This window comes from Eptesicus fuscus, chromosome 4 (assembly GCF_027574615.1).
Source record: "Eptesicus fuscus isolate TK198812 chromosome 4, DD_ASM_mEF_20220401, whole genome shotgun sequence".
In the NCBI taxonomy this organism is placed as follows: domain Eukaryota; kingdom Metazoa; phylum Chordata; class Mammalia; order Chiroptera; family Vespertilionidae; genus Eptesicus; species Eptesicus fuscus.
The window spans coordinates 30,189,291-30,211,352 of NC_072476.1; the positions used below are offsets into that span (position 1 = coordinate 30,189,291).

Here is a 22,062-nt window from a genome sequence, read left to right on the forward strand (position 1 = left end):
TTGCAAACCCTGTGGACACTTGCACTCTTTTGGCAAAATCCAACACAGATGCCCACTTCCTCCTTGAGGCCTTCTCCTGGGTGTCCATGACCCCGCACATCCCTGGTTTCCCCTCGTTCTGGCCACGCCCCCTCCTCCTGGACCTGCCTTCTAAGCACAGCCCTACTGGCCTTCAATCTGGGCCTCCTTTTGCCTCCTTTGCCCCCCCTGCCGTGTCTCCTCTACTCCCAAGCCCTAATTTTGTTTTAAAGACACAAGTGTCTTTAAACACTTTTTTCTTCTTCTTCTTTTTAAAAAATATGCTTTTATTGATTTTAGAGAGGGAGAGAGGAGAGAGAAACAATAATTGGCTGCCTCCTGCATGCCCCCTACTGGGGATGGAGACCACAACCTAGGCATGTGCCCTGACTGGGAATCGAACTGGTGACCTCTCGGTGTATGGGATGACCCTCAACCCACTGAGCCACATCAGCCAGGGCCCATGACCTAATTTCTGGTTCCAATCCAGATACCCTTCTGAACAGCAGACTTCCTCTCCACTCACTCCTCAAACGTAACGTCCCAAATGGAACCCATTACTTTCTCCCTAACTCCTCCCCTCAGTGACGGCACTGCCCCTTCTCACTGACAGCTTGGGTATCCACCTGTCTCTGGGGTGCCATGTGCTCTATCCACTCCCCTGCTCCCCCCACCCCCATCATGGTGGCAGATCCAGGAACCCAATGAGCATGTGGCATTTCCCTGCCACAGAGATTGGGTAAGGAATGGACATATGACTCAATAGGGACCAATGAGAAACAAGAGGAGAGCTCAGGGAATTCTGGGAAAGAAACAACCTGGCTCTCTTGAGAAAGCCTATGGAAGAGCCAGCCCTCGCCTTCCTTCCAGACTGTGCAGGTGGGATGTCTGAATGCGCTGAGGCCATTCTGCCAACAAGCGGGAAGCCAGCCTGAGATGCTGCTGACACTGTGGGAAGACACCAAGGGTACTCCTGGGCTGCTGGATCCAGCTGACCCTGAAGGCCATCCCTCTGCTGGACCTCCCATGCTATGAGTTTGGGCTGATTGTACTGTCCAAAGACAGCTGCACCGATTTTCCTCCCATCCCACATGCTCCTCTTACCGTGTAACCTCTACACTCCCCCACAGAGACCTGGGGATGGGACTTTGTAACTGCCTCAGCCTGTACAGTACAACAGAGGTGACACTGCACGACCTCTGAGGCTGGGTCATAAAAGGCAACACAGCTCCCACCCGGCTCTCTCTCTCAGGATGGTGCCTCGGGAGCCCTGTCTGACAAGTAGGACTCTAGCTACCCTGGAGTGACTATGCTGGAAAGCCCCCGTGAAGGGATCTCATAGAAACTGAGAGATGCCCGAGGGGCCCAGCTGTTCCCTGTTCCCGCACCAGCAGATTCCCCAGCCCGGGAGCAGACAGGCACTCCAGGAAGCTGTCCCGGTGACCCCAGTCCCAGCCACCTTCTGACGGCAACCTTGGGAGACACCCTGAGCTGAGCGAGCTGACTCACTGACACCAATGAGAGATCATAAACAGTCACTGTTATTTAACCCCCTTATTGTTCAAGCCGGTTTTAGTTTGTTGTTGTTACTTGAGCACCTTCACTGATTCCTCAAGCCAGGACTCCACGGGAGGCCTCCCCGCCCCCTGCCAGTTCAGCACCAGTGATTCTCTCTCTGAGCACATCTTAGCGCCACCCACTTTCCTCTAGTACCAAGACCAGGGCCCTGCCCAGGCCCATCACTCTGGCCTGAACTACCATCCACTCCTTGCCCTCCTGCACCCATTCACTTTCTTCACAGCGTCCAGGAAGATACTTCAAAAGCGCAAAGTGGCTTGTTACTTCACTCTTCCCAACAAAATACAAAGCTGATACCATGATCAGCTCTGTTTCCTGGCCAGCTCAATGGGGTCTCTCCTCCCTCCACCTCCACCTCCATGTTTCGGCACTCTCCCCTTCTAAAGACAAGCCCCAGGGCCTTTGCACATGCCATTATCGCAGCTGGAATGTCCTTCCTTCACACTTTGCTTAACTCCTTAACTATCCTTCAGTTCTTTCTTCAAAGAGGCCTTCCTTGGCCCCCGATTTAAGGTAAGCACCCAAGCTATCCTCTCTGGAACAGCCCGCTCGTTTCCTGTACGACCGTGGAAGAATTCCTCATTGCTGTTAGATTCTGTGTAGTTGCTGAATGTCTCTCTTTTCCCTGATCTATGGGGCCCATGAGGGCAGAGACTGTGCGTTTTCTTCATTGCTGCATCTCCAGGGCCTGGTACATGGTAACTGCTCCAGAAATATTTATAAGTGGATGAATGGTTTTCCCAGAGGTGACCACGACGGACCTGGGAAACTCCTGCCTCTTCCTCCCACCCTGCCCGCGTCCCTCCACCCCGGCGCCCGGGGCTCACCGTATTTCTTATTGAACAGATCCTGGACTTGCTCCCTCAGCGTGTTGGCAATGTCGATCCGGGAGAGCCTGGCATCATAATTTTCTGCAAAGTGAAAAACAATTATGGATTGGGGCTGTTAAAAGGCACTTAGTGACTTTTAAGGAATATGATTTTCTAATTATGGGGACCTCCTTCTCTGGCAATTATCAGATCCTTGGAGCGAGCCCCTCGGGTCCTTCAGAGCTAACGTCTCAGCAGAGATGTGTGTTTTTCCGGAAGGACGCACACCGTTACAACAACAGCAATGAGCGGGAAATTGAGTTAATTGTTGACATTTGAAAACCACCACAGCGATAAACAAGCCTGGGGGGAGAGACCCCGTGAGGAGGGCCGGCTCCTGCACCACCTGCGCGCGGTGGGCTCGGAGCAGGGACACGCGAGCTCCGGTGACTGGGCGGCCCCCGGCGGGGCAGGGAGCCGGCCTAGCAGCTCTCAGGGGTCACTCACTCACCCCAAGGGTGTGTGTTATGCCGGGGGGACCCCTGATGGGCCCCTGCCCAGGGGAGATGATAGCCTGGCTGCCTCGTGAGAAGGGAAAGGTGAGGGAGTGGATCTGGACCCCAGGCCACTAAGAGGACTGGGTAGGAGGAGCCTTGGGGTGCGGTGAGAGACTCCAGTCCCCTCATCACAGAAAGTTCCAGCTGCCGGGGAAGGAGTGAGAGACGGCAGTGAGCAGCCACCCCTCTGGGATTTGGGTCCTATCTCTAGGGCTCCCCCACCTCCGGGGCTGGCCCTCCTGCCACTGGTCTCGCTGACCCGTTTTCTCCTCAGAGCCACAGGGCCCACCTAGGGCCCACCTAGGAAATGCCCTCTCACTCACAGCCACCCTCGGGCTGCCCCAATAGGCACTCCGACGTGGTTCCCGGTCCCCCCACTGACGCTACACTTGATCTCAACCGAAAAGCTGAGAAGTGATGCTGCACCCCCACAGATGGGAGGGGCAGCGCCTCCCCCTCAGAGCCTGGCCGGTCCGGTTTCTGTTTCTCAGGCATGGTCCACTCTTCATGCTTCCTCTCCCTCCACACTCACCTCCTCCCATCCCTTCTTGGCTCAGCTACAGCGCCCCTTCTCTAGAGAGCGGGGGCCCTCCTTGCCCTTGCGACACCCCCTCCTCTGACTTCAAAGCAGGAAGAGCAAGGCTGACTGCCTAATATAGAGTGGGCAGGGCAGCTGACTTCCCAGGTGGACAGTGGGCGGCTCCTGCACCCTGTGGAACCCCCCCACCCCCCAAAACCCCCGTGGAGTCTCTCACTCAAAGCTGACAGGCTACAGCCCATCCCCACTGCCAGCCCACCTTACCCAGGCCCCAGGCCCTGAGGTTGTAGCCAGCCCCACCCCTAGTGTGGGCCTCCAAACCCACGCCGGGTCAAGGTCATGGCGCTGGGACCGTGGACCCCATCCTGAGCTGCAACCTTACCTTGAAAGCCCTGTCTCTTCAGGTTCCTGTCCACAAAAAGGTCCCCTGAATCCCTCTCTGGGGGCGGGGGGCGGGGGAGAGAAGCCAGGTGAGCAGGCAGCTAGCTCCTGAGACCCAGGGACAAAGGTGGAGCAAACCCGATGGGGAGGGCAGTTGGGGAATGTCAGGGGAGGACAGAGGAAGCAGGAGGGGTGGTGGCAGAAGCCTGGGACCCCTCCCACGCCCAGCCCGCACCTTAGCCCATGACCCTGTGCAGGGTACCTTGGCTGTCCGTGATGGGCTCTTTGACTCCTTCGGTGAGCAGCTCAGGCCTGGAAAATACAAGTGGGGCTATCACCAAGGTCCCTCCAAGCCTCCTTCATCCTGCACAGACCGCCCCTCTGAGCCTCAGTCTACACATCTGTGCAATGGGCTCTTCTGCCTTTGGACAGTCCAGGTCTGGGGTCCCCTGCCCTTCTCCTTGCAGCTGTCCTGCTGATCCACGTGTGAGATCTGGGCCGGGTGTGTGTGTGCGTGTGCATGTGCGAGTGTGTCTGCGCTGGGCTCTGAGGATTCAGCCGGGAGTGAGACCGGCCTGGCCCTGGCCTGGTGGGGCCGACAGCCTTCCTCTCAGTTCCAGGACGCTGCATGACTGCCGCTATCCAGGCTCAGAGCACGTGGTCTGGGGAGTCCCCAGAGAACCGGTTCTAAGTGTAGGAGCCACTGGGGATGACGATGTGGCAAGTTCTCGGAGGCATAAGGGAGGCCCGAGGTTTCTGGCTGAAACCTGAGAGCTGCCATTTCACTTTGGAGTCAGGGGCCTCGGGGACCAGGCCCAGTTCTCCCACTAATGTCTGTATCCACACAGGCTCCACAAAGCCCTTCCCAGACATGAGGAAACCCACCCCACAAAACAGTAGCCACTGTTTCCATCATCCCATTCTCAGGACCAAGAGACGGAGGCATCGGGAAGGTTAGTAACATGCCCAAGACCCCACGGCTCCAGGGGCAGAGTTCAAATAAAGTGCCCCTCCCCCCCTCGTTGCAGCCTCTCCAGCTGAGGGCCCCCCCGGCCCACGCCAACCTTGGACCTCTGTTTTCTCATTTGAAATGAGACAGTAACCCTGTCCTGGCTCAAAAAGAGGGGAGCAGGCCTTACAAATCCAAGTCTGAGGAGACAACGCAGGACTGTGGAAGTTACCTTGGCCTGGGCGTCGGGGGTCCTGCTCCTGACCCTCCTTGGTGACTGACTGTGGGGACATCATTCTACCTTGCGAGCCTCAGCCTCCCCACGAGGAGAAGGGGAGAGGTAGTGGTGAGGGATCTGAATACAGTCAGGCCTTTTCCAGCTCTTGAGACTGTGGGCTAAGGCAGGCTGTGCCTCCTCCCTTCTGGGCCCCAGGAGCCCAGCCCTGTGCCAGGGACTGAGCGAATGCCGATGCCTGCTGCCAGGACAGGCATCAAGTCCTCATCCGCTGGCCGCCTGACCTGGGGGCAGAGTGCCCTGAGAGTCTGGCCTCTGGCCTCTGGCCTCACTCCTAGGCAGGGTCTCTGTCGCTGCTCGGCCACGTCTGTGACGGAGAGCTCATCACCTTTGTGGGCAGCCTCCCCACAGACCCCTCCTCACACCAGACCCTGGTCTGCCTTCCTTCCCTTCGGGAGGTTTGAAGTGGCTCTCTGTTACCTGTCCCCCTCCTCCAGGCAGTCAGCTCTCCGCTGGCCGGCCTGCCTCCCCAGCACCCTCAGGCGGCCACAGACCCCAGACCCCCACCACCCGGGCAGGCCCGCGCTAGCTGGACCAGGCTGCACTGAAAATGGGGCATTTAGTCAGTGCTGGGTGAGAGTTAGTCTGGTCCTTGTCCCTGGTTCCCGGGAGAGGACCTCTAAATCTCTGGAATTTCTGGAATGACAGGAGTGTCTCTGTTATTCGCTGCGAGCCTCTGGGATCACACCTATGTTTATGCTAATAAGCTGACTCAGGATTCAGGAAGAGCAAGCATGTGATTAGAGGACTGGGGCTCCCAGCCACCTGACATCAGCTCAACCTCCTGACTTCTAGTGGGGGGTGGGGTGGGGGTTGGCTGGAGACAACCAAGCCTACTTAATGCATCCCAGGACACACTGTGGGCACTGAAGCTCGGTGCAGAGGCCTGGTTAATAACTCGATGTGCTGAGAGCGTGCCAGGCCCTGATTCCATGGCAGAGGGCGTGGAAGCTCTGTGCCCCGTGCCCTCCCAGACCTCACCCTTTGTGTCTCTTCAATTGGCTGGCCCTGACTTGTATCCTCTATTTAAAACTGCGATCGTAATACAGCCTCCCCTGAATTCTGTGAGTTGTTCTAGCTAATTATTGACCCTGGGTGAGTCACGGGAAGCCAGTTACTCAGAAGTGTAGGTGGCCCAGGGCCCCTCGAACTTTAAGGGGGGATGCTCTTGTCTTGCTGGGGTCTGAGCGCTGACCCTGTTGGGACCTGCTAACTCGGTGGTCAGCATCACAACTGCACTACGTTCAGACAGAACCACCCTCCACTGCTCCCTGGGCCTCAGTCTCCCACCGATAAGACTCCACCCATGGTTTTAAATTTCTAAAGGGTTTTTAAACTTTGGAGAATTTGATCAAAACAAGGAACCGTCTCTCCAGGAAAATGCACAAAAGAATATAAAAATTTGCATACAAGTTCAAGGATCTGGGTTAATAATGTTTTTTGACAAAAGGTTTAGAAAGTTTAATTTGATTTTTGTGTCAACTCTAATTACTAGGTAGTGGTTGCCTGGAGTATTGTTTAGAAGGCTGTGGAGGTCAGGTTCAGGTAGAAAGTGTCAATTAGTGATGTCTCCTGCAGGTGATAATTTCTCATTTATATAAATACATACATATACATATATACACATATGTGTGTGTGTATATACATATATATCCTACGTAATAAAAGCCTAATATGCTAAGTGTCCGGTCGTCCATTCAACCAATCAAAGCGCAATATGCTAATGATATGCTAAGACTGCTCAACCACTCGCTATGACATGCGCTGACCACCAGGGGGCAGACAGTCAACCGGTCGACCAGTTGCTATGATGTGTACTGACCACCAGGGGACAGATGCTCTGACTGGTAGGTTAGCTTGCTGCTGAGTTTGGCCGATTGGGACTGAGCAAGACAGGCCGGACATGCTCTGGAGCCCTCCCACGGTCCCTCCCCGGCTGGCCAACCTCCCGCGTCCCTCCCTGGCCCTGATCATGCACAAGTGGGGTCCCTCGGCCTGGCCTGCGCCCTCTTGCAATCTGGGACCCCTCGAGGGATGTCTGAGAGCCTGTTTCAGCCCAAGCCTGGCCAGGCCAAGGAACCCCACTGTGCACGAATTCGTGCACCGGGCCTCTAGCATAGGCTGAATTGTGTCTCCCCAAACTTCATATGTCAAAGCACTAACTCTCAGTACTTCAGAATGTGACTATTGAAAAATAGTGTCTTTAAAGAGGTGATTAAATTTAAATGAGGACATTCTGACCGGTACCCTCAAAAGGAGAGGAGATTAGATCATGCAGAGAGAGATACCAGGGACGTGTGTGTACAGAGAAAAGACCATTTGAAGACCCAGCGAGGAGGTGGCCATCCATCTGCGAGCCAAGGAGAAAGGCTCAGGACAAACTAACCCTGCCAACACCTTGATCTTGAACTTCTAGCCTCCAGAATTGAGAGAAATTTATGTTGTTCAAGTCACCTAAACTGTAATACTTTATTATGGCAGTCCCAGCAAACTAATATTCACATATACATACATGCATACATGCACATATATGTATATCTATTGAGATGTATTTCACATAACATAAAATTCACTTTTAAAGCATGCCAATCAGTGGTTTTTACTATATCCACAAAATTATTTATGTAGCCACACTTCTATCTAATTCTAGATCCTCATCTCCCAAATGTATCCTTTTTATAAGTAAGATTAATGAGAAGTGGCTATTTTTCACTTAATTGTCCCAACAGTATTTTTGCTAATTTTTAAAATGAGGAATGCTATAATAAAGACATTCGAGTGTTCAATCTCTCTCCTCCAATCATCTCTTAAAACCACCCCAGAAGACAGTCTTTCGTCCCATCACCCCACCTGTTGCACTGGATGAGGTTTATCACTCTCCCACTGGAACCACTTTCTTCACTTGCCTTCCAGGAAAATGGAATTAAAGTCACTTTTAAAAACGGCTACATTTTTGCCCTGGCCAGGTGGCTCAGTCACTTAGAGCCTCATCTTGTACACCAAAAGGTTGCGTGTTTGATTCCTAGGGCACATACCTAGGTTGCAGGTTGGATCCCTGGTGGGGGTGGGTGCAGGAGGCAACCGATCAATGTGTCTCTCTCACATTGATGTTTCTCTCTCTTCCTCCTTTTCTCCTTCTCTCTAAAAATCAATAAAAAGCATATCCTCAGGTGAGGGTTAAAAATAAATAAATAAAACAAAATTGCTATATTGTTAAGGCAATGGACTCCTCATACAGGTAACCCCACGGATAAATCTCGGAAGCTAAGTGAAGGGAGCCAGACACCAAGGGCTGTACACTGTCTCACTCCATTTACATGACATTCTCGAAAAGGCAAAATGATAACGAAACGCTGCCCAGTCACTGCCAGGGGTGAGGGCTGCCAAAAAAGGGGGCATAGCAAAGTTTTTGGAAACTACTTTGTATCTTGATCGTGGTAGTGGTTTATGAGACTATATGAGCTGGTCTAGATCAAAGAGTTGTACATTTAAAAAAGGCAAACTTTATTGAATGTAAATTAAACCTCAATCAGCCTGACATTAAAAAAAAAAACCCCACCAAACCCACAGTGACTAAGTTCTTAGAGTGCCAGGTTCTCTGCTAAGCTTTGACCTCTACTGCTATCCTATGAAGTGGAACAGTGCACCCCACTGAGTCCCCCAAGGACCCTGCTGAAGGTCACTGGGAGTAATGACTAAGATCCAGGAGACCACCTCTTACGTCTGCCACAGAGCCACCAGCCTCAGGTATTTCTCAATAGAAAACGGCATTAAAAAATGCTCAGGTGCCCTGGTTGGGTAGCTCGGTTGGTTAGAGTATCGTCCCAATACGCCAAGATTGTGGGTTCTATCCCTGGGTCAGGGCACATACAAGAATCAACCAATGAATGCACAGGTAAGTGGAACAACAAAGAAATCTTTCTCTCTCTCTCTCTCTCTCTCTCTCTCTCTCTCCCCCCTTCCTCTCTCTCTAAAATCAATAAATTAAAAAAACGAAGTGCTTAGGAGCACAGGGGAGAGACTGCTTCTGCAGGTGAACAACAAGAAAAGCCGGTTCACATGGATTTGCTGTTGATTTGGTTCCTACCTTGGAGCCGCCCAAGGGCTTCAGGTCTGGGTTTAAGGCGATGAATGTGGCAAGCTGTCTCCAGGTGCACGCAGCCCCCTAAATGCTGATAGCTCCAACTTTCTGCCCCCACTCTGAGCATCAGGACTGTCAGTCCCGTTAGCCACCTGCCGTAGGTGCCTTCCTGAAAAGCCCAATGAATCTCAAACCTAACACATGTCAGACCCAGCTCTTTATTTTTTTAATTAAAAAAGTACTTTTATTGATTTCAGAGAGGAAGGGAGAGGGAGAGAGAGATAGAAACATCAATGATGAGAATCACTGATCGGCTGCCTCCTGCACGCCCTACACTGGGGATCAAGCCTGCAACCCGAGCATGCCCTGACTGGGAATCGAACCGTGACCTCCTGGTTCATAGGTCAACGCTCAACCACTGAGCCATGCGGGCCGGGCAAGGCCTTACCTCTTAATGACGAACTGGATGCTGTTGCTGGCCTCCAGGATCTTCCGGAGCTTGGCAATCCCGAAGCAGTTGGGCCTGCGGAGGGAGATGCCTTCAGGCAGCCCCACCACAAACAGCTCCTCTGGGTACATCAGGAACTTGGAGTAGGGCACCTTGACGGGCTCCGAGATGCCAATGGCCTTAGCTGCAGAGACACAGCTGCTGTAGGGCCACCAGAGCGACGGGGCCACCGGCCTCAACTCCCGCCTCCCCCGTCTGCACGGGGGGCCGCAGGTGCCAGAGCCCTTTTAGAGTCAGCACTTAGTTGAGCCTTTCTAACCTTCCAGAGAGGTGAGTACTGCTATCCAGTCCCCAGGTAAGAGACCTGGAGCCCAAACGGGATGTGCCTCATCTCAGGTCCCAGAGCTCCAGAGAGGAGGTACGTGAATCCCAAACTCATGCTTGGTCCATGCCCTCACACCCAGGCAGTGCAGGAGAAACCACTGCCGGTGGGTGAGACCTGGCGGTGGCTCCACCCAAGACCATGTGTCCCTCTGTTGCCAGAAAAGCCCTCCAGAGGGTCCTCTGCCTCCATAAAGAACCCCAAAACTCTGTGTGGCCTAACACCATGCTTTGGGGAGAGGACAGATCCGAGGTCCAGGCCAGGTGCTGCCACGGACTAGTTGTGGGGCCTCAGAGAAACCATGTCACTTCACCAGGCCTCATTCTCCTCATCTGTAGAACGGGTATTAGGACACAAGGATTCTGTGAGATGGGATGAGAGAACCTGTGAGAAGCACTTAGCCAGTGCCTGGCAAACCACAGGCGCTTAATACAGAACAGCTTTCTATCCTGCCTCCCCATCCTCTCTCCTCGTCTCTCTAGTAGGAAAGTCCTCGCTATGGAACGAGTCCTCCAGAGGATCCTGGACGACGGTGCCCATGAGCACAGAGGGGCCTTCTTACAGTGGAGTAAGGACCTCTCCCCCCTGAGGCTGAGGCGTGAGCCTGCTGACCGAGCAGGCCAAGGTGCAGCACGCAGAGGGTGGGGTTTTCCGGCAGTGCCTGTCTTCCTGGGTGCCCCATCCCTTTCCCAGTGGGTGCCAGCCCCTCTCGGCCCTCCCCACCTTGTGCCCATGCAGGGAGCAGCTGGGATGGGGGGCCAGGCCAGGCTGCCCGACCCTGCTGCTCCTCGCTCACCGTATCTCGTGTTGAAGAGCAGCTCCACTTGCTTCCGCAGGGGCCGGATCACATCGCCGTGGCCGTCTGAAAGGCAAAAGCAGCGTGGAGCCTCCTCAGGGGCAGCAGCACCCTGCTTCTCAGCGCGGGTCCCAGCTCTGCTGGCACCAAGAGTGACCCTGTGGTGGGACCTCGGGATGGGGAAGGCCAGGTAACCTATTCCTTCGGAAATGGCACCCCCGGACAGGCCTGCGGCTCCTGGGCTCAAGTGCTGCTTGTGAAACCCGGTCTAGGGCATCCCCAGGCTGAGCGGAGGTCTGGGAGGTTTTGTGGCCCAAGAATGATAAAGGGCCGTTCTGGGTAAAGTGTCACGCCAGACCAGCTCAGCGAGTTACTTAACCAGTTAACTGCCACGATATTTTGAATTTAATTAAAAGAGGTCTGCTGCTTGCATCTATAGACGCGGATGGGATACAAATGGCTAACTAGGAAACACTAAGCCTGCAAATTGAGGATGCAGCCACCAGGAGGCAGTGGACTTTGGCTAACACTTCATGGTTCCAGCTGCCTGGCCTGGTTTGGGGAAGTGACCCTTCTCTCCTCTGACACCCACTCACTCCATTGCAGGAGCCGATACTCCTGAGATGAAACAGGCCCATCCTCACCTTGCTCCCCCTTCCTGGCCTAGTCTCATTCTCAGCAGGAAGGGAGCGAGCCGTGTGCCTAAGAAGGAGCATGTCTGATGGACACAAAGCCCATTTTGTGCTTTCAGGCCTACATTGTACTTGCTCAGGGAGACTGACTCAGACCTCATCCTTAAGGTCTTTGTGGATGATGGGGGCAAACAATTAAAAAATAAACACAGGGGGAAAATCTTTGTGGAAAGGAGAAATGTGTATAAAAACAAAAATGGAAAGCCTTGCAGTTTCCCTTCCCAGAAAGAGCTGCCGTACCTCTGACCAGGTGCCTCCTAGAAAGCAGGTCTGCAAACCTCCCACCTCAGGCCGCCGCCCACTGGTCTCCCGCCCCCAAACGAGGTGTTGGAGAGAGAGAAAGGAGAGATGAGGGGCAGGGGAGGCAGCAGAGATGGGGAGGGGGGTGAAATGGGGGAGGTTGTCAGTGCCTTACCCTCCGCAGGCCGCTCCTCTGGCCGCAGGTCCTCGCTGGGGCCTTTGTCTGAAAGAGAAGAGAGGATGCTGGGAAGCCACGTTCATCACCTCCTGCACCCTGTGGTGCCAAAGTCAGGTCAGACAGGTGAGGAGCGGCAGGCCAGGGGCTCTGACTCCGGGGCATGGCAGAGTGACCCCCAGACGGGATCAGGGATCTTGACTGAGCACAGGCACGCCGCCCTCAGCTCCATGTGAGGAGCGCAGGCTCAGAGACCAGGCGTCCCTTCACGTTTGGCAAGCACCCCCGAGGGCCAGCCCCGTGCCTGCCCGTCCTTCCTACTACGCACTACGTTCTGTTCCAGGCACCAAGGACACGCAGGAACAAGACAAAGCCCTGTCCTCCTGGGATGACGCAGACATGGTACTGATGCCATCAAGAGAAACAGAGTCAGATAAGGGGGCAGAGGGAGGGGCAGGGGTAGGGCATGGAGCCATCCCAGGTCTGGTGGTTGGGGGTGGGGCTGCTGAGGTGGCCCTGGCACCAGTCCAGGCTGCCAGCAATGGGTCCAACCTTGTTTCCAGATGCTTACTGCCCTAAAAAAAAAAAGGGCACTTATTGTCCACAGGCAGCAAGGACGCAGGGCAGCAAACGGGAGGTGGCTGCTGAGGCTGCATGGAAGTAGACGGGCGGGGGGGGGGGGTGGTCCCTGCTGGCCTGGGGGGTCTGAGGCGGAGGCTTCCAGCAGGAGGGGATGCCTGGGCTGGACCCCAGTGTCCAGGAAAAGCAGTGGGTGGGAGGGACACAGGAAGGGAGGGAGCACACGGGGAGGGGGCGAACTCTGAGGTGATGGGTTTTGGCTGGGGATGACATGGGAACTGGGACAGTGGAGTGGGGTGAACGGGCCGGGTCCCTGATGGGTACAGGCCCTCGGCAGCAGCCTTTATTGCTGGGGCTGAGGAAGGTCCGGGGCTTTTCAACATTTGTGACAATTAGACGGGAGCTGTGACGTAGGAAGCTCACTGGCGCCTTCACACGCAGCGCTCAGCCCTTAATCAGCTCCTTCCAGCCCATGACATGCAGCTGAGCCGGGGAATGGGGGAGCAGGTGGACCCCAGGTCTGCTCTCCCAGCTCCGGAGAGCATGCAGTGATGAGGGATGCAGGGCGCTGTCCCCCTGTCCAGAGCTGAAGGAAAGGGGCGAATCCTGGGAGAGCTGTCAATGATCAAGGCCCGATCACTGACTGAGGAAGGGGAGCCCGCACATCTGGGGTCATCAGATAAGCCTGAGCCTTGGGGCTCAGCCTGGAAGGAGCTGGAAGGTTCTATCTATGCAGCCGACTTGAAAAGGTGGAGGGCCAGCCCTGAGGTTTAGGCCTAACCTTTCCTCAGGGAAATGGACACACTGCAGGGCTGTGCGTGCTGGGTCCACGTGACCGAAGAACTGGCTGTGGGAGAAGAACCAGCCAACAGCTTGCGGTTAATGCCCTGGAAACAGCGCTCAGCCCATGATGGGGGGTGACGTGGCAGGTCACTAACCCAGCTCCCTCTTCACCCAGCGGCGTAACCTCCGCGCGTGACGAGTGGCTCTCGTGGGCCCTCAGCTCAGCTGCCTGCAGTGGTCACACACCCGATAACAGGACTGTGCTGCCCCAGCCCCACTTCCCACCTGGTGGTCCCGGACTTCCTCCCAAATGAATCAAAGCACCGCTCTCGGGCCGGCTTCTGGGGGACCCTCTAACACGCTGGAGAGCCGGGCAGACAGGAAGAGGGGAGTCTGGTGGGGACAGAAGGGCAAGCGGGGCCACCAGGGAGGGATTCCTGGGCAGGTGCCAGTGACAGGGAGTCAGGACCTGTGTCTGTCCTCGGATGCAGAAGGCTGCCAGGTGGCGATGATGCCACACCTGGAACACCTGTTTAGTTCACCAGGTGGCCTGTGAGGCACAGGAGAGGGAGACCTGGCCCTGGAGTCGGTCCCCGCCTGAGCGGTCCATGTTGCAGTGCCAACCGACCGCCCCCCCCCCTGCCCCGCCCCCCGGCAGTAGCAACAGTCTAGAGCAGGCGTCCTCAAACTACGGCCCGCGGGCCACATGCGGGTGTTTTTGCCGTTTTGTTTTTTTTACTTCAAAATAAGATATGTGCAGTGTGCATAGGAATTGGTTCATAGTTTTTTTTAAACTACAGTCCGGCCCTCCAACGGTCTGAGGGACAGTGAACTGGCCCCCTGTTTAAAAAGTTTGAGGACCCCTGGTCTAGAGCACCAGGCCCTGACCCAGCCATTCACAGGGTCCCAAACTGGGAGTGGCTTATGCCAGCCTTGTTGGGCCCCCCAAATTGGACTAGGTCCTCTCCTGGGGAATCTTTCAAAGGCAGGGGGAGACAAAGAAAAAAAAATTATGTAATTTCCTGGCACACAGGGCAGGTGCTTTGGGGGCCCACATTCTAAATAAGGGGAACTTGCCATTTACACTGAACATTCCTGTCCACAAGCTGACCGCTCCCCATTTCCACAGTGGGAAACCGGAAGCAACCTCAATCCGTGACCCAGGGCATGCCGACACAGCGAAGACCACGCTGCTGCACAGCTGCCCACGGTGAGGAAGCGAGGGACAGAGTGTACAAAATAGGAACCCGTGCATCAGCATGTGTGCAGTTTCCTGCTGTCAAACCAGGAGGCAGAACCCTTTCCAACAGAGGGGGCACCGTGCTGGTCCATGCCCCCCACCCCCTTGTGCCACCAGCCCCTAGGTCTCCAAACTGGGACCCCCACGGTATCCTCTAATACTGCTGTGAGCACAGCCAGGCACCAGGGGACCTCCTAGTGGCCAGGCCACACTGGCAGCTCACCCTGAGCCTCTGGCAAGCTAAGCTCCCACCGTCTCCACACACGGCTGTCAAGTCTGGTCACGCCCAGCCCGTGCCTGGCAAATAATATTCCTTCTTCATCACCAATGGACGGAGAACACATCGCAACTGATTTAGGAGATGAGAGAGATAAGGCACTTAACCTAACACAGCTTCTGTTTTGATATTTCTTTTTCTTAAACTAGTGATTATGTTTTCAACACAGTTGTCAACAGAGCACACTCGATTTTTTGTCTTCTGCATTCTCCTTTGTTGCCTATTTTTAGTGGCTGTGTCAGGAGGAGACCATTAACGGTGCCTGGTTCTTTCCAGTTTCCACTGTCATCAGTAACACGGCTACGAACACTGTGCAGGAAATATTGTCCATATTGCAGATATTTTCCTAGGGCTGTATTCCTTGGAGAACCACAGGGAGCTCATTTTCATGGCTCTTCAAACTGACAAACTTCTTTATTATTATTATTACTAGAGACCCGGTGCATGAAATTCATTCACGTGTGTGTGTGTGTGTGTGTGTGTGTGTTTAGGCTCGATCCCACCGGGCAGTCAGACATCCCTCTCACAATCCAGGACTGCTGGCTCCCAACCGCTTGCCTGCCTGCCTGCCTGATTGCCCCTAACCGCTTCTGCCTGCCAGCCTGATCACCCCCTTAACCACTCCCCTGCCAGCCTGATCAATGCCTAACTGCTCCCCTGCCAGCTTGATTGCCCCCAACTGCCCTCCCCTGCCAGCCTGGTCACCCCTAACTGCCCTCCCCTGCCAGCCTGGTCACCCCTAACTGCCCTCCCCTGCAGGCCTGGTTGCCCCTAACTGCCCTCCCCTGCTGGCCTGGTCCCCCCCAACTGCCCCACCTTGCTGGCCTGATCGCCCACAACTGCCCTCCCCTGCTGGCCATCTTGTGGTGGCCATCTTTGACCACATGGGGGTGGCCATGTTGTGTGTTGGAGTGATGGTCAATTTGCATATTACCTCTTTATTCCATAGGGTTTTCAAATTTCCTTAAAAAGCAACTTGCACATTTGCATTTGCACGGAGTGAGTACCCATTTCCCAATACACTCAACAAAAGTTATATCCAATTAAAAGGTGCAGAAGACATGGCCCTGCACAAGCCCTCATTCCTCTGTGCCTGTCTACTCACTGTTTACTGGTGCAACCAGATCACCCACGCATGTCGTGGTGGACACTGGGATGTACCACCAAGATCCCCAGCCTGTTGCCCCAGCAGCAGGGACTGTGGTGAGCTGGCAGCTCAGGGCTGTTGCCCCTTCAAGGACCGCCCTTCTGGGCCAGCCCACATCCCATAACCAATTGAGGAATAAAGACCAGGATACCCCAGTTCAACTCAGAACTCTGGGGGGCTATTCTGGCTCCAGAGACCCCTGGTTGGTGGAGACTGTTACTGGGGTTGCATCATGGCTCAACCTTTCCTTCTGCCCCCTGTGCTTCCATCCCTTTATTTTCATAGGTGTTGATCCCAAGGGCTGCCCCCAATAAACATCCCACACGTTCAACTCCATCTCTGTTCCCTGGGGAACACAACCCAGGACGCATATCCTTGGGCTGTGAGTCAGCCCGGTGCTCTGGCCTGTCAAAGCCACAGAGAACTTGTCTTGGGTGGACTCCCCATTCCTTCCCGAGGCATCTGCAAATTGCATGATTTTACTGCCCGAGGTCCCTTTACCCGACTGACAATTGTTCCTGGAAGGACCGAGCCCTTGAGGCCAGCACAGGAAACCTCCCCCAGGCGAAGGCGAGGTACCCCTGCAGCCCTGCTTCCCCCACTCACTCCTCATGCATGGCCCACATTGGGTCCCTTCTGATGACTCTCAGTCATTTGTGCAGAAATATTTTCCAGAGCTGTGCCTGGGACTGATGCCCAGTCTCCCTATCTGCAATTTGGGCAAAACCTCATCTTGAAGTCCGTTTTCTTTTGTCAGCTCAGCTTCCAACCACCATCACTTCTCAAGTGCGATGGACGGTGGATCTCAGGGACTGGCTGCCTGGGATCTAACTGTCGGGCAGCCGGAGATCTGCACTCATCCACAGCAGCTCTGCAGACCCTCGCACTCCTTAGTGAACGGGACTCTCAGGACCTCCTCTCTCTCCACTTCCAGACCATCCTCCCTGACCGAGATGGAGCAAACGAGGGGCGGAGATGTTCTGCCTTTATTCCGTCACCAATTCACACGACACCACCCACCGGGGCCCGCAGGAAGCCTCTTTACTTATTTTTCCAGTCACTTGTTTTGTTCCCAGCCCATTTCTTACCAGTCATCATCTCCATCCCATAACCAGAATCTTCCGAGGGTAGATGCCCGGGCATCGAATCTGTCATTTCCTCAGAGGTTGGCGACGGGTCTGGAGATGATAAGAGAATGATAAGAGAATCTTCTGCTTGTCCCACCCCGTCATGGTCCCTCAGGGGCCCAAGTCCAGCATGTCCACAGAGCAGGACCCTTCAGGAAGCCGTGCCCTGGAACTCTGGGAGGGCAGCCTTAATGATCCGAGGCCAGGCAGGGGCCCGGGGGCCTAGAACCATGGGCTCAGTGGTTACTCCATGTTGAACCTCCAGAGGACAAGTATGCCCTCCTCACAGACGTGGAAACTGAGGCGTGGAGGCTCCAAGTCTGGAGTCAAACTCAGATCCTCTTACTCCAATGACTTTTCTTCTCCTCCCTCCTGCCTCCCAAATCCCAGGGGAGCCAGGCCAGAGCGGTAAAGGCGGGGGGGAAGGAGCCTTTAGGATGCCTGGGGCTGAGGCCTGACTCCTGGCACACAGGGCAGATGCGATATCCCACCACCCTCAGGACCAAACGAGAGAACCAATAGGGGTCACCCCAATCTAGCTGGGAGGGCAGAGGGTGGTTCCGTAGGAGCCCTGTTGTGGGAGCTGCTCGATTCCTGTAGGTTCAGGTTGGGGCAGCAGGGGCAGCCCTTCAGATGCTTGTCCCTTACCTGGGATGGTGACCTGAATGATATCCAGATCCTCTGGCTCAATTTTGATGGGCCTCAGCCCACCCAGCTCCCCGGAGGTTCCTGGGAGGAGACAAGAGATCCAGTCAAATGTGGACATGAGCTTGGCTGGGCCAGGCGAGTCATTCCAAAGCATTCTCTTGTCTGTGACTGGCTGGTAACATCCAGGAACAGTTGTGTCGGCCCCTATGCTCCTGCCCAGACCAGGCACAGAGGGTCAGGCAGGACGTCAGGCCAGGCCTGGTGGCTCTAATTTACAGACCTGGCAACTGGGGCCCACAGAGAGAAAGCCACTTGCCATAGTCATCCTGGGAGGTAGTGGTGATGCCAGAATCCAGGTCTCCCAACTCCCGCAGTGCTACCAAATCCCCTCTGCTTCTCCCTGCCCCCCACCCTGTGAGCTCCCAGCTGTGTTGCAACTCCCAGATGCTCTGAGGCCTGGGGGTGAGGGGCAGGGGTGGGCAGAGGACATTCACTAGGACTCCAGGCTCATGGTCTGAGCTGCTGGGTGGGGTGCCGAACAGTGCGGGGTCCTGCTCCTCCTCACCTGGCCCACAGTCTTCAGAGATCCCGCTCCTGTCCGACCTGCGGGAAGGAAGCCGAGAGATGACATGGCACCAGCCCAGCTCTGCCCTCCAGGCTGCCCATTCAGAATGCACCTCAGACCACGCTCACTCCCGTCTCCACAGCACGGTTCCCAGTGCCGGAGACAAGAGCCTGCTTGCTCTCCTGGGGTGAACTGTCTGGGTGCCCACCTTCCCCACCAGCTGGGAGCTCAATTTAGCACAGTGGGGGGTTGACCAGTGCTTTCTGGGAGGACTGAGAGCTACAGCCTAGAGGGGGGTTGGGAAGCAAAGCTGGGCAGGGTCCCTGAGATGGGTGATTCAGTTAATTCACGGAGCCTGGAGGGGAAGCTGGACATGGGGACTTGGGATACGTGGCCCATCCCCTGTGCGGGTGGCACTGGTAGATGGTGACTGGGCCAAAAACTGAGTGCAGGGCCTGTGGACACACAGGGCAGATGCCTGGCTGCCAAGGAAGGCTTCTGAGACCAGGTGAGACGCAGCTAGTTCCCCAGGTCGGACGAGTTCTCCAGGTGGAGGAAAATCGGCGGCCTCTGTCCTCCTTCTCTGTCCCTTTATCTCCCTGCCACACAGTGGGGTGCGGACAGACTGTGTGTGTCAGGGTGTCTATGCGGGATGCCCCTGTGCCTGTGAAAGGCTTCAGGGGGTTGGGAGACACTAAGCCTTGTTCCCCTCCGCAGGTGCCACCCCCTCATCCAGAGTGGGGGTGCCCATGGGCTAGGAGCTGGGGTGTGGCCTTACCGAGCAGTCCCTGCCAGGTCAAGAACGGTGGCACGGGAGACTTCTGCGGAGGTGTCCTCTGGCGGGCTGGCGGGCTCCAGTTTCGTGGGGTCTTTGGTAAACTTGTTCCCTGGGTGGAGAGTCGGGGAGGGGCGGGGAGGTCAGGGTGAAGGCTCTCCAGCCTCCCTCTGCCTGGGCAGGGGCCTCTGCATGAAACTCTTGGGAGCACCCTTGGGTGTGGTCTGGTCTCGGACCCTCCTTCTTGCGGGCTCCATGTCTGGCTGGGCCAGGGTGGGTCCTAGGGCAAGATGCCTCCCCTGGGAGAAGGAATAAGGGCCACAGTGCCGGGGAGGCCAGGGATCTGCGAGGACTGGGAAGGAGGAAGGAGCGGCCAGCAATGACGGTGCTAACCACCCACACGCTGCTGGGGCTGAGGGAGCCCTCGGGAAAGGGGATGAGTCTCCCCGAAGGCCATGCCATGGGACATTCTCTCATTGAGTAACCCCGGGGACCCGGGGGAAGGTGCTCTTATCACACCCACCCCACAGATGTGGAAACTGAGGACCACAAAACCCTGCCATGGTCACAAAGCTAGTGGGAGGTAGGGCCAGAACTGGGACCCAGGTCCATGGCACCCCAACATCCGTGCTCCCTTTGTTGAACCAGGCAGAGTGGGCCTCCTCCTTAGAGGTCTGTTTCTACTGGCTATGGCCCCGGCTCTGGGGCTACATGCCAGGCCCCACTGCTCACTAGCTGGGCTTCGGGGAAAAGAAAAAGAAAACACGTCACAGGGCTGTTGAAAACGAGATTTAATTAAAATGAAGTATTCCAACAGCTTAGAAGAGTACCTGGCACATGTTAATATTCAGAAAACATTAGCTTTATTGTTCGCTATTCAGGGCATCCCAGGTCTCGAGGGGTTGTCTGCTCCCGGGAGCTGGGGGCCTGTGCCTGCCTGGGTTGCAGAAGCCACACCCAGGGTCCTCTCTGTCCCCGGCCTAGTGTAATGGCAGCTCAAGCACTCTTGGGGGCATCAGCTTGGTGCTTCAGAAAGATAAGATGGTACCCACACATACCTGTGAAAATTCGCTCATCAAACATCCTGGAGAGAGAGGAGAGATAGGCATGAGAGTGCTGTAGCCCAAGGGCTCCCCCAGGCTCAGGGAGCCGGCCTCCGGGTCCCTTCAGTGACGGTCACTTGAGTCCCACATGCATGGCTACAGCTGCAGACCTGGGCCCGGGACTGGCCGCGTGAGGACAGGAGAGGGTATGGTCCAGAACAGCCAGATACCCAAACAGCCAGATACCGAAACCCTTTCTCCTCAGCCAGGGAAGGCACGGGCAAGCCCCTGGGTGGTTCTGATGGTCCAACATGCTCAGCACGATGCCTCAGGGGCCTCCTCCAGCCCTGAGCGCCCCTTGGCCACAGCTGGTGGATGACGCACGCCTTTCCCACCAGGGCCCCGCAGGCCTGTGTCTCAGGGACAGTCATGGGGAGAGACCCTGCTCCCAAGAAGCTTTCTGTTAGCTGCATAAGCCAGGCCTGTCATCAGGTCATAGACACGCAAGATGACACCTGGGACCTCTCACGTGTCTCAGAAGCCCAGGGGGCCCAAGCAGAAAGGGAGTCGGGAAAGACTTCAAGGGAGGGATGGCAAACTCAGGTGAGATGGCTGAGAGGTTCTCCAGATAAAGGCACGGGGTGGGGGGTGGGAGGCAGGGGGTGGCAGGGGGGCTCCACCTGGCTGGTGCTCAGGCACATGGTCTCTACCCTGTGGGCAGTGGGGGGCCCCGAGGGGCACAGCAGCATCAGATCACTCCATCCTCACCCAGAGAATGGACTGGAAGGGGGATGGCTGGGAGGCTGGGCCAGTCAGAGACCCCTGAGTCATGCTGGTGAGAGACCTAGAAATTTGGCAGGAAAATGAGGATGGAGGAAAGGTGGGCAAGGGCGCTGTGATTTACTTGCCCACCTGCCTCCAGGCCTGGTGGTCTGTCCTCAGTCCCAACCAGGGTGGCACCCAGGGGGTTGGGGAGCCCTGGGCAGTGGGTCTGGGGCCTGCAGTCACGCCCGTGTGCCAGGGGCCAGAATTGGAACCTAGGCCATCAGGGCTGATGTGCTTAACTACTCATTTATGTATCAGGGAAGTGAGGTCAAGAACAAGAACTCGTGTTTACTGAGCATGTCAGGTGTGTTATGTCCACTTCCTCAGTTTATGTTAAAGAAAACCTGGGAGAGGAGCATCATTGGTCCTGTTTTTATAGATGAGGAAACTGAGGCTCAGAAGAGAAGCTGCTGTTCAAGGTTATCATGACGTGAGTGGCCACCCAGTCAGTGTGGCTCAGATGCAGATGCCGATGCCAGCAAGGAGTGTGCTAATGAAGGAAGGGGGCGTGGTCTGGTGTGGTCTTTCAGAGAAAAGAAAATAAACAGGAGAGCAAGGGCAAAGGCCCTGGGGTGGGCGTGTGCCTGGCATGTTAGGGAAGCAACAAAAAGGCCCGGAGACTGGAATGAGCAAGCAGAGGGGTGAAAGCAGGGGGATAAGGTCCCAGGTGAGAAAAACAAAAGCCAAGCCTTGAAAGACAGACAGGTGGGAAGCCGGTCCAGGTGGAGGAAGAGCTTCAGCAAAGGCCCAGAGGCAGGGGCGGTGGCAGGAGCTCCTGGGGGTGTGGGAGGGCAGAGCAGCAAGAAGGCTGGCTGGGTGGCTGCCAACCGGCCAGAGAGTGTGCCCTGCACCCTGAGGGCCAGAGGCGGTGAAGGCTTCTGGGTGGGAGGCCCACACTATCAGCCCTGACTCCCAGAATCATCCCCTGGGAGGCACCGAGAGGCCCACCCACTGCCCTGGCCAGCTGCCTCAGCCTTTGGTCCTCGCCCAGGCCTCTAACATGAGCCCTCTTCTCTTCTTATCTCTACCTCTCTCTTCCCTGAGATCCCTTCCTGGCCCAGACTGACAATGTTCAGATTTTTATCTCTAACCCAGGCCTCTCTCCAGAGCTCCT

At 55.7% G+C, this 22,062-nt stretch overlaps 1 protein-coding gene across 2 annotated transcripts in view; it reads right to left on the minus strand.

Annotated features, from left to right (window-relative positions):
- GTF2IRD1 (GTF2I repeat domain containing 1) overlaps positions 1–22,062 on the minus strand; it is a 104,402-nt gene that overhangs the window by 34,272 nt on the left and 48,068 nt on the right. For both annotated transcript variants that reach the window (XM_054714836.1, XM_054714837.1), the window contains exons 10-19: positions 20,139–20,164; positions 19,084–19,192; positions 18,306–18,343; positions 17,741–17,821; positions 17,054–17,143; positions 11,940–11,987; positions 10,833–10,898; positions 9,655–9,838; positions 4,144–4,193; positions 2,424–2,507 (exon numbers count right to left, since the gene is read on the minus strand). In XM_054714836.1, the coding sequence (XP_054570811.1) occupies positions 2,424–2,507; positions 4,144–4,193; positions 9,655–9,838; positions 10,833–10,898; positions 11,940–11,987; positions 17,054–17,143; positions 17,741–17,821; positions 18,306–18,343; positions 19,084–19,192; positions 20,139–20,164 (776 nt within the window). The remainder of the gene's footprint in view (positions 1–2,423; positions 2,508–4,143; positions 4,194–9,654; positions 9,839–10,832; positions 10,899–11,939; positions 11,988–17,053; positions 17,144–17,740; positions 17,822–18,305; positions 18,344–19,083; positions 19,193–20,138; positions 20,165–22,062) is intronic.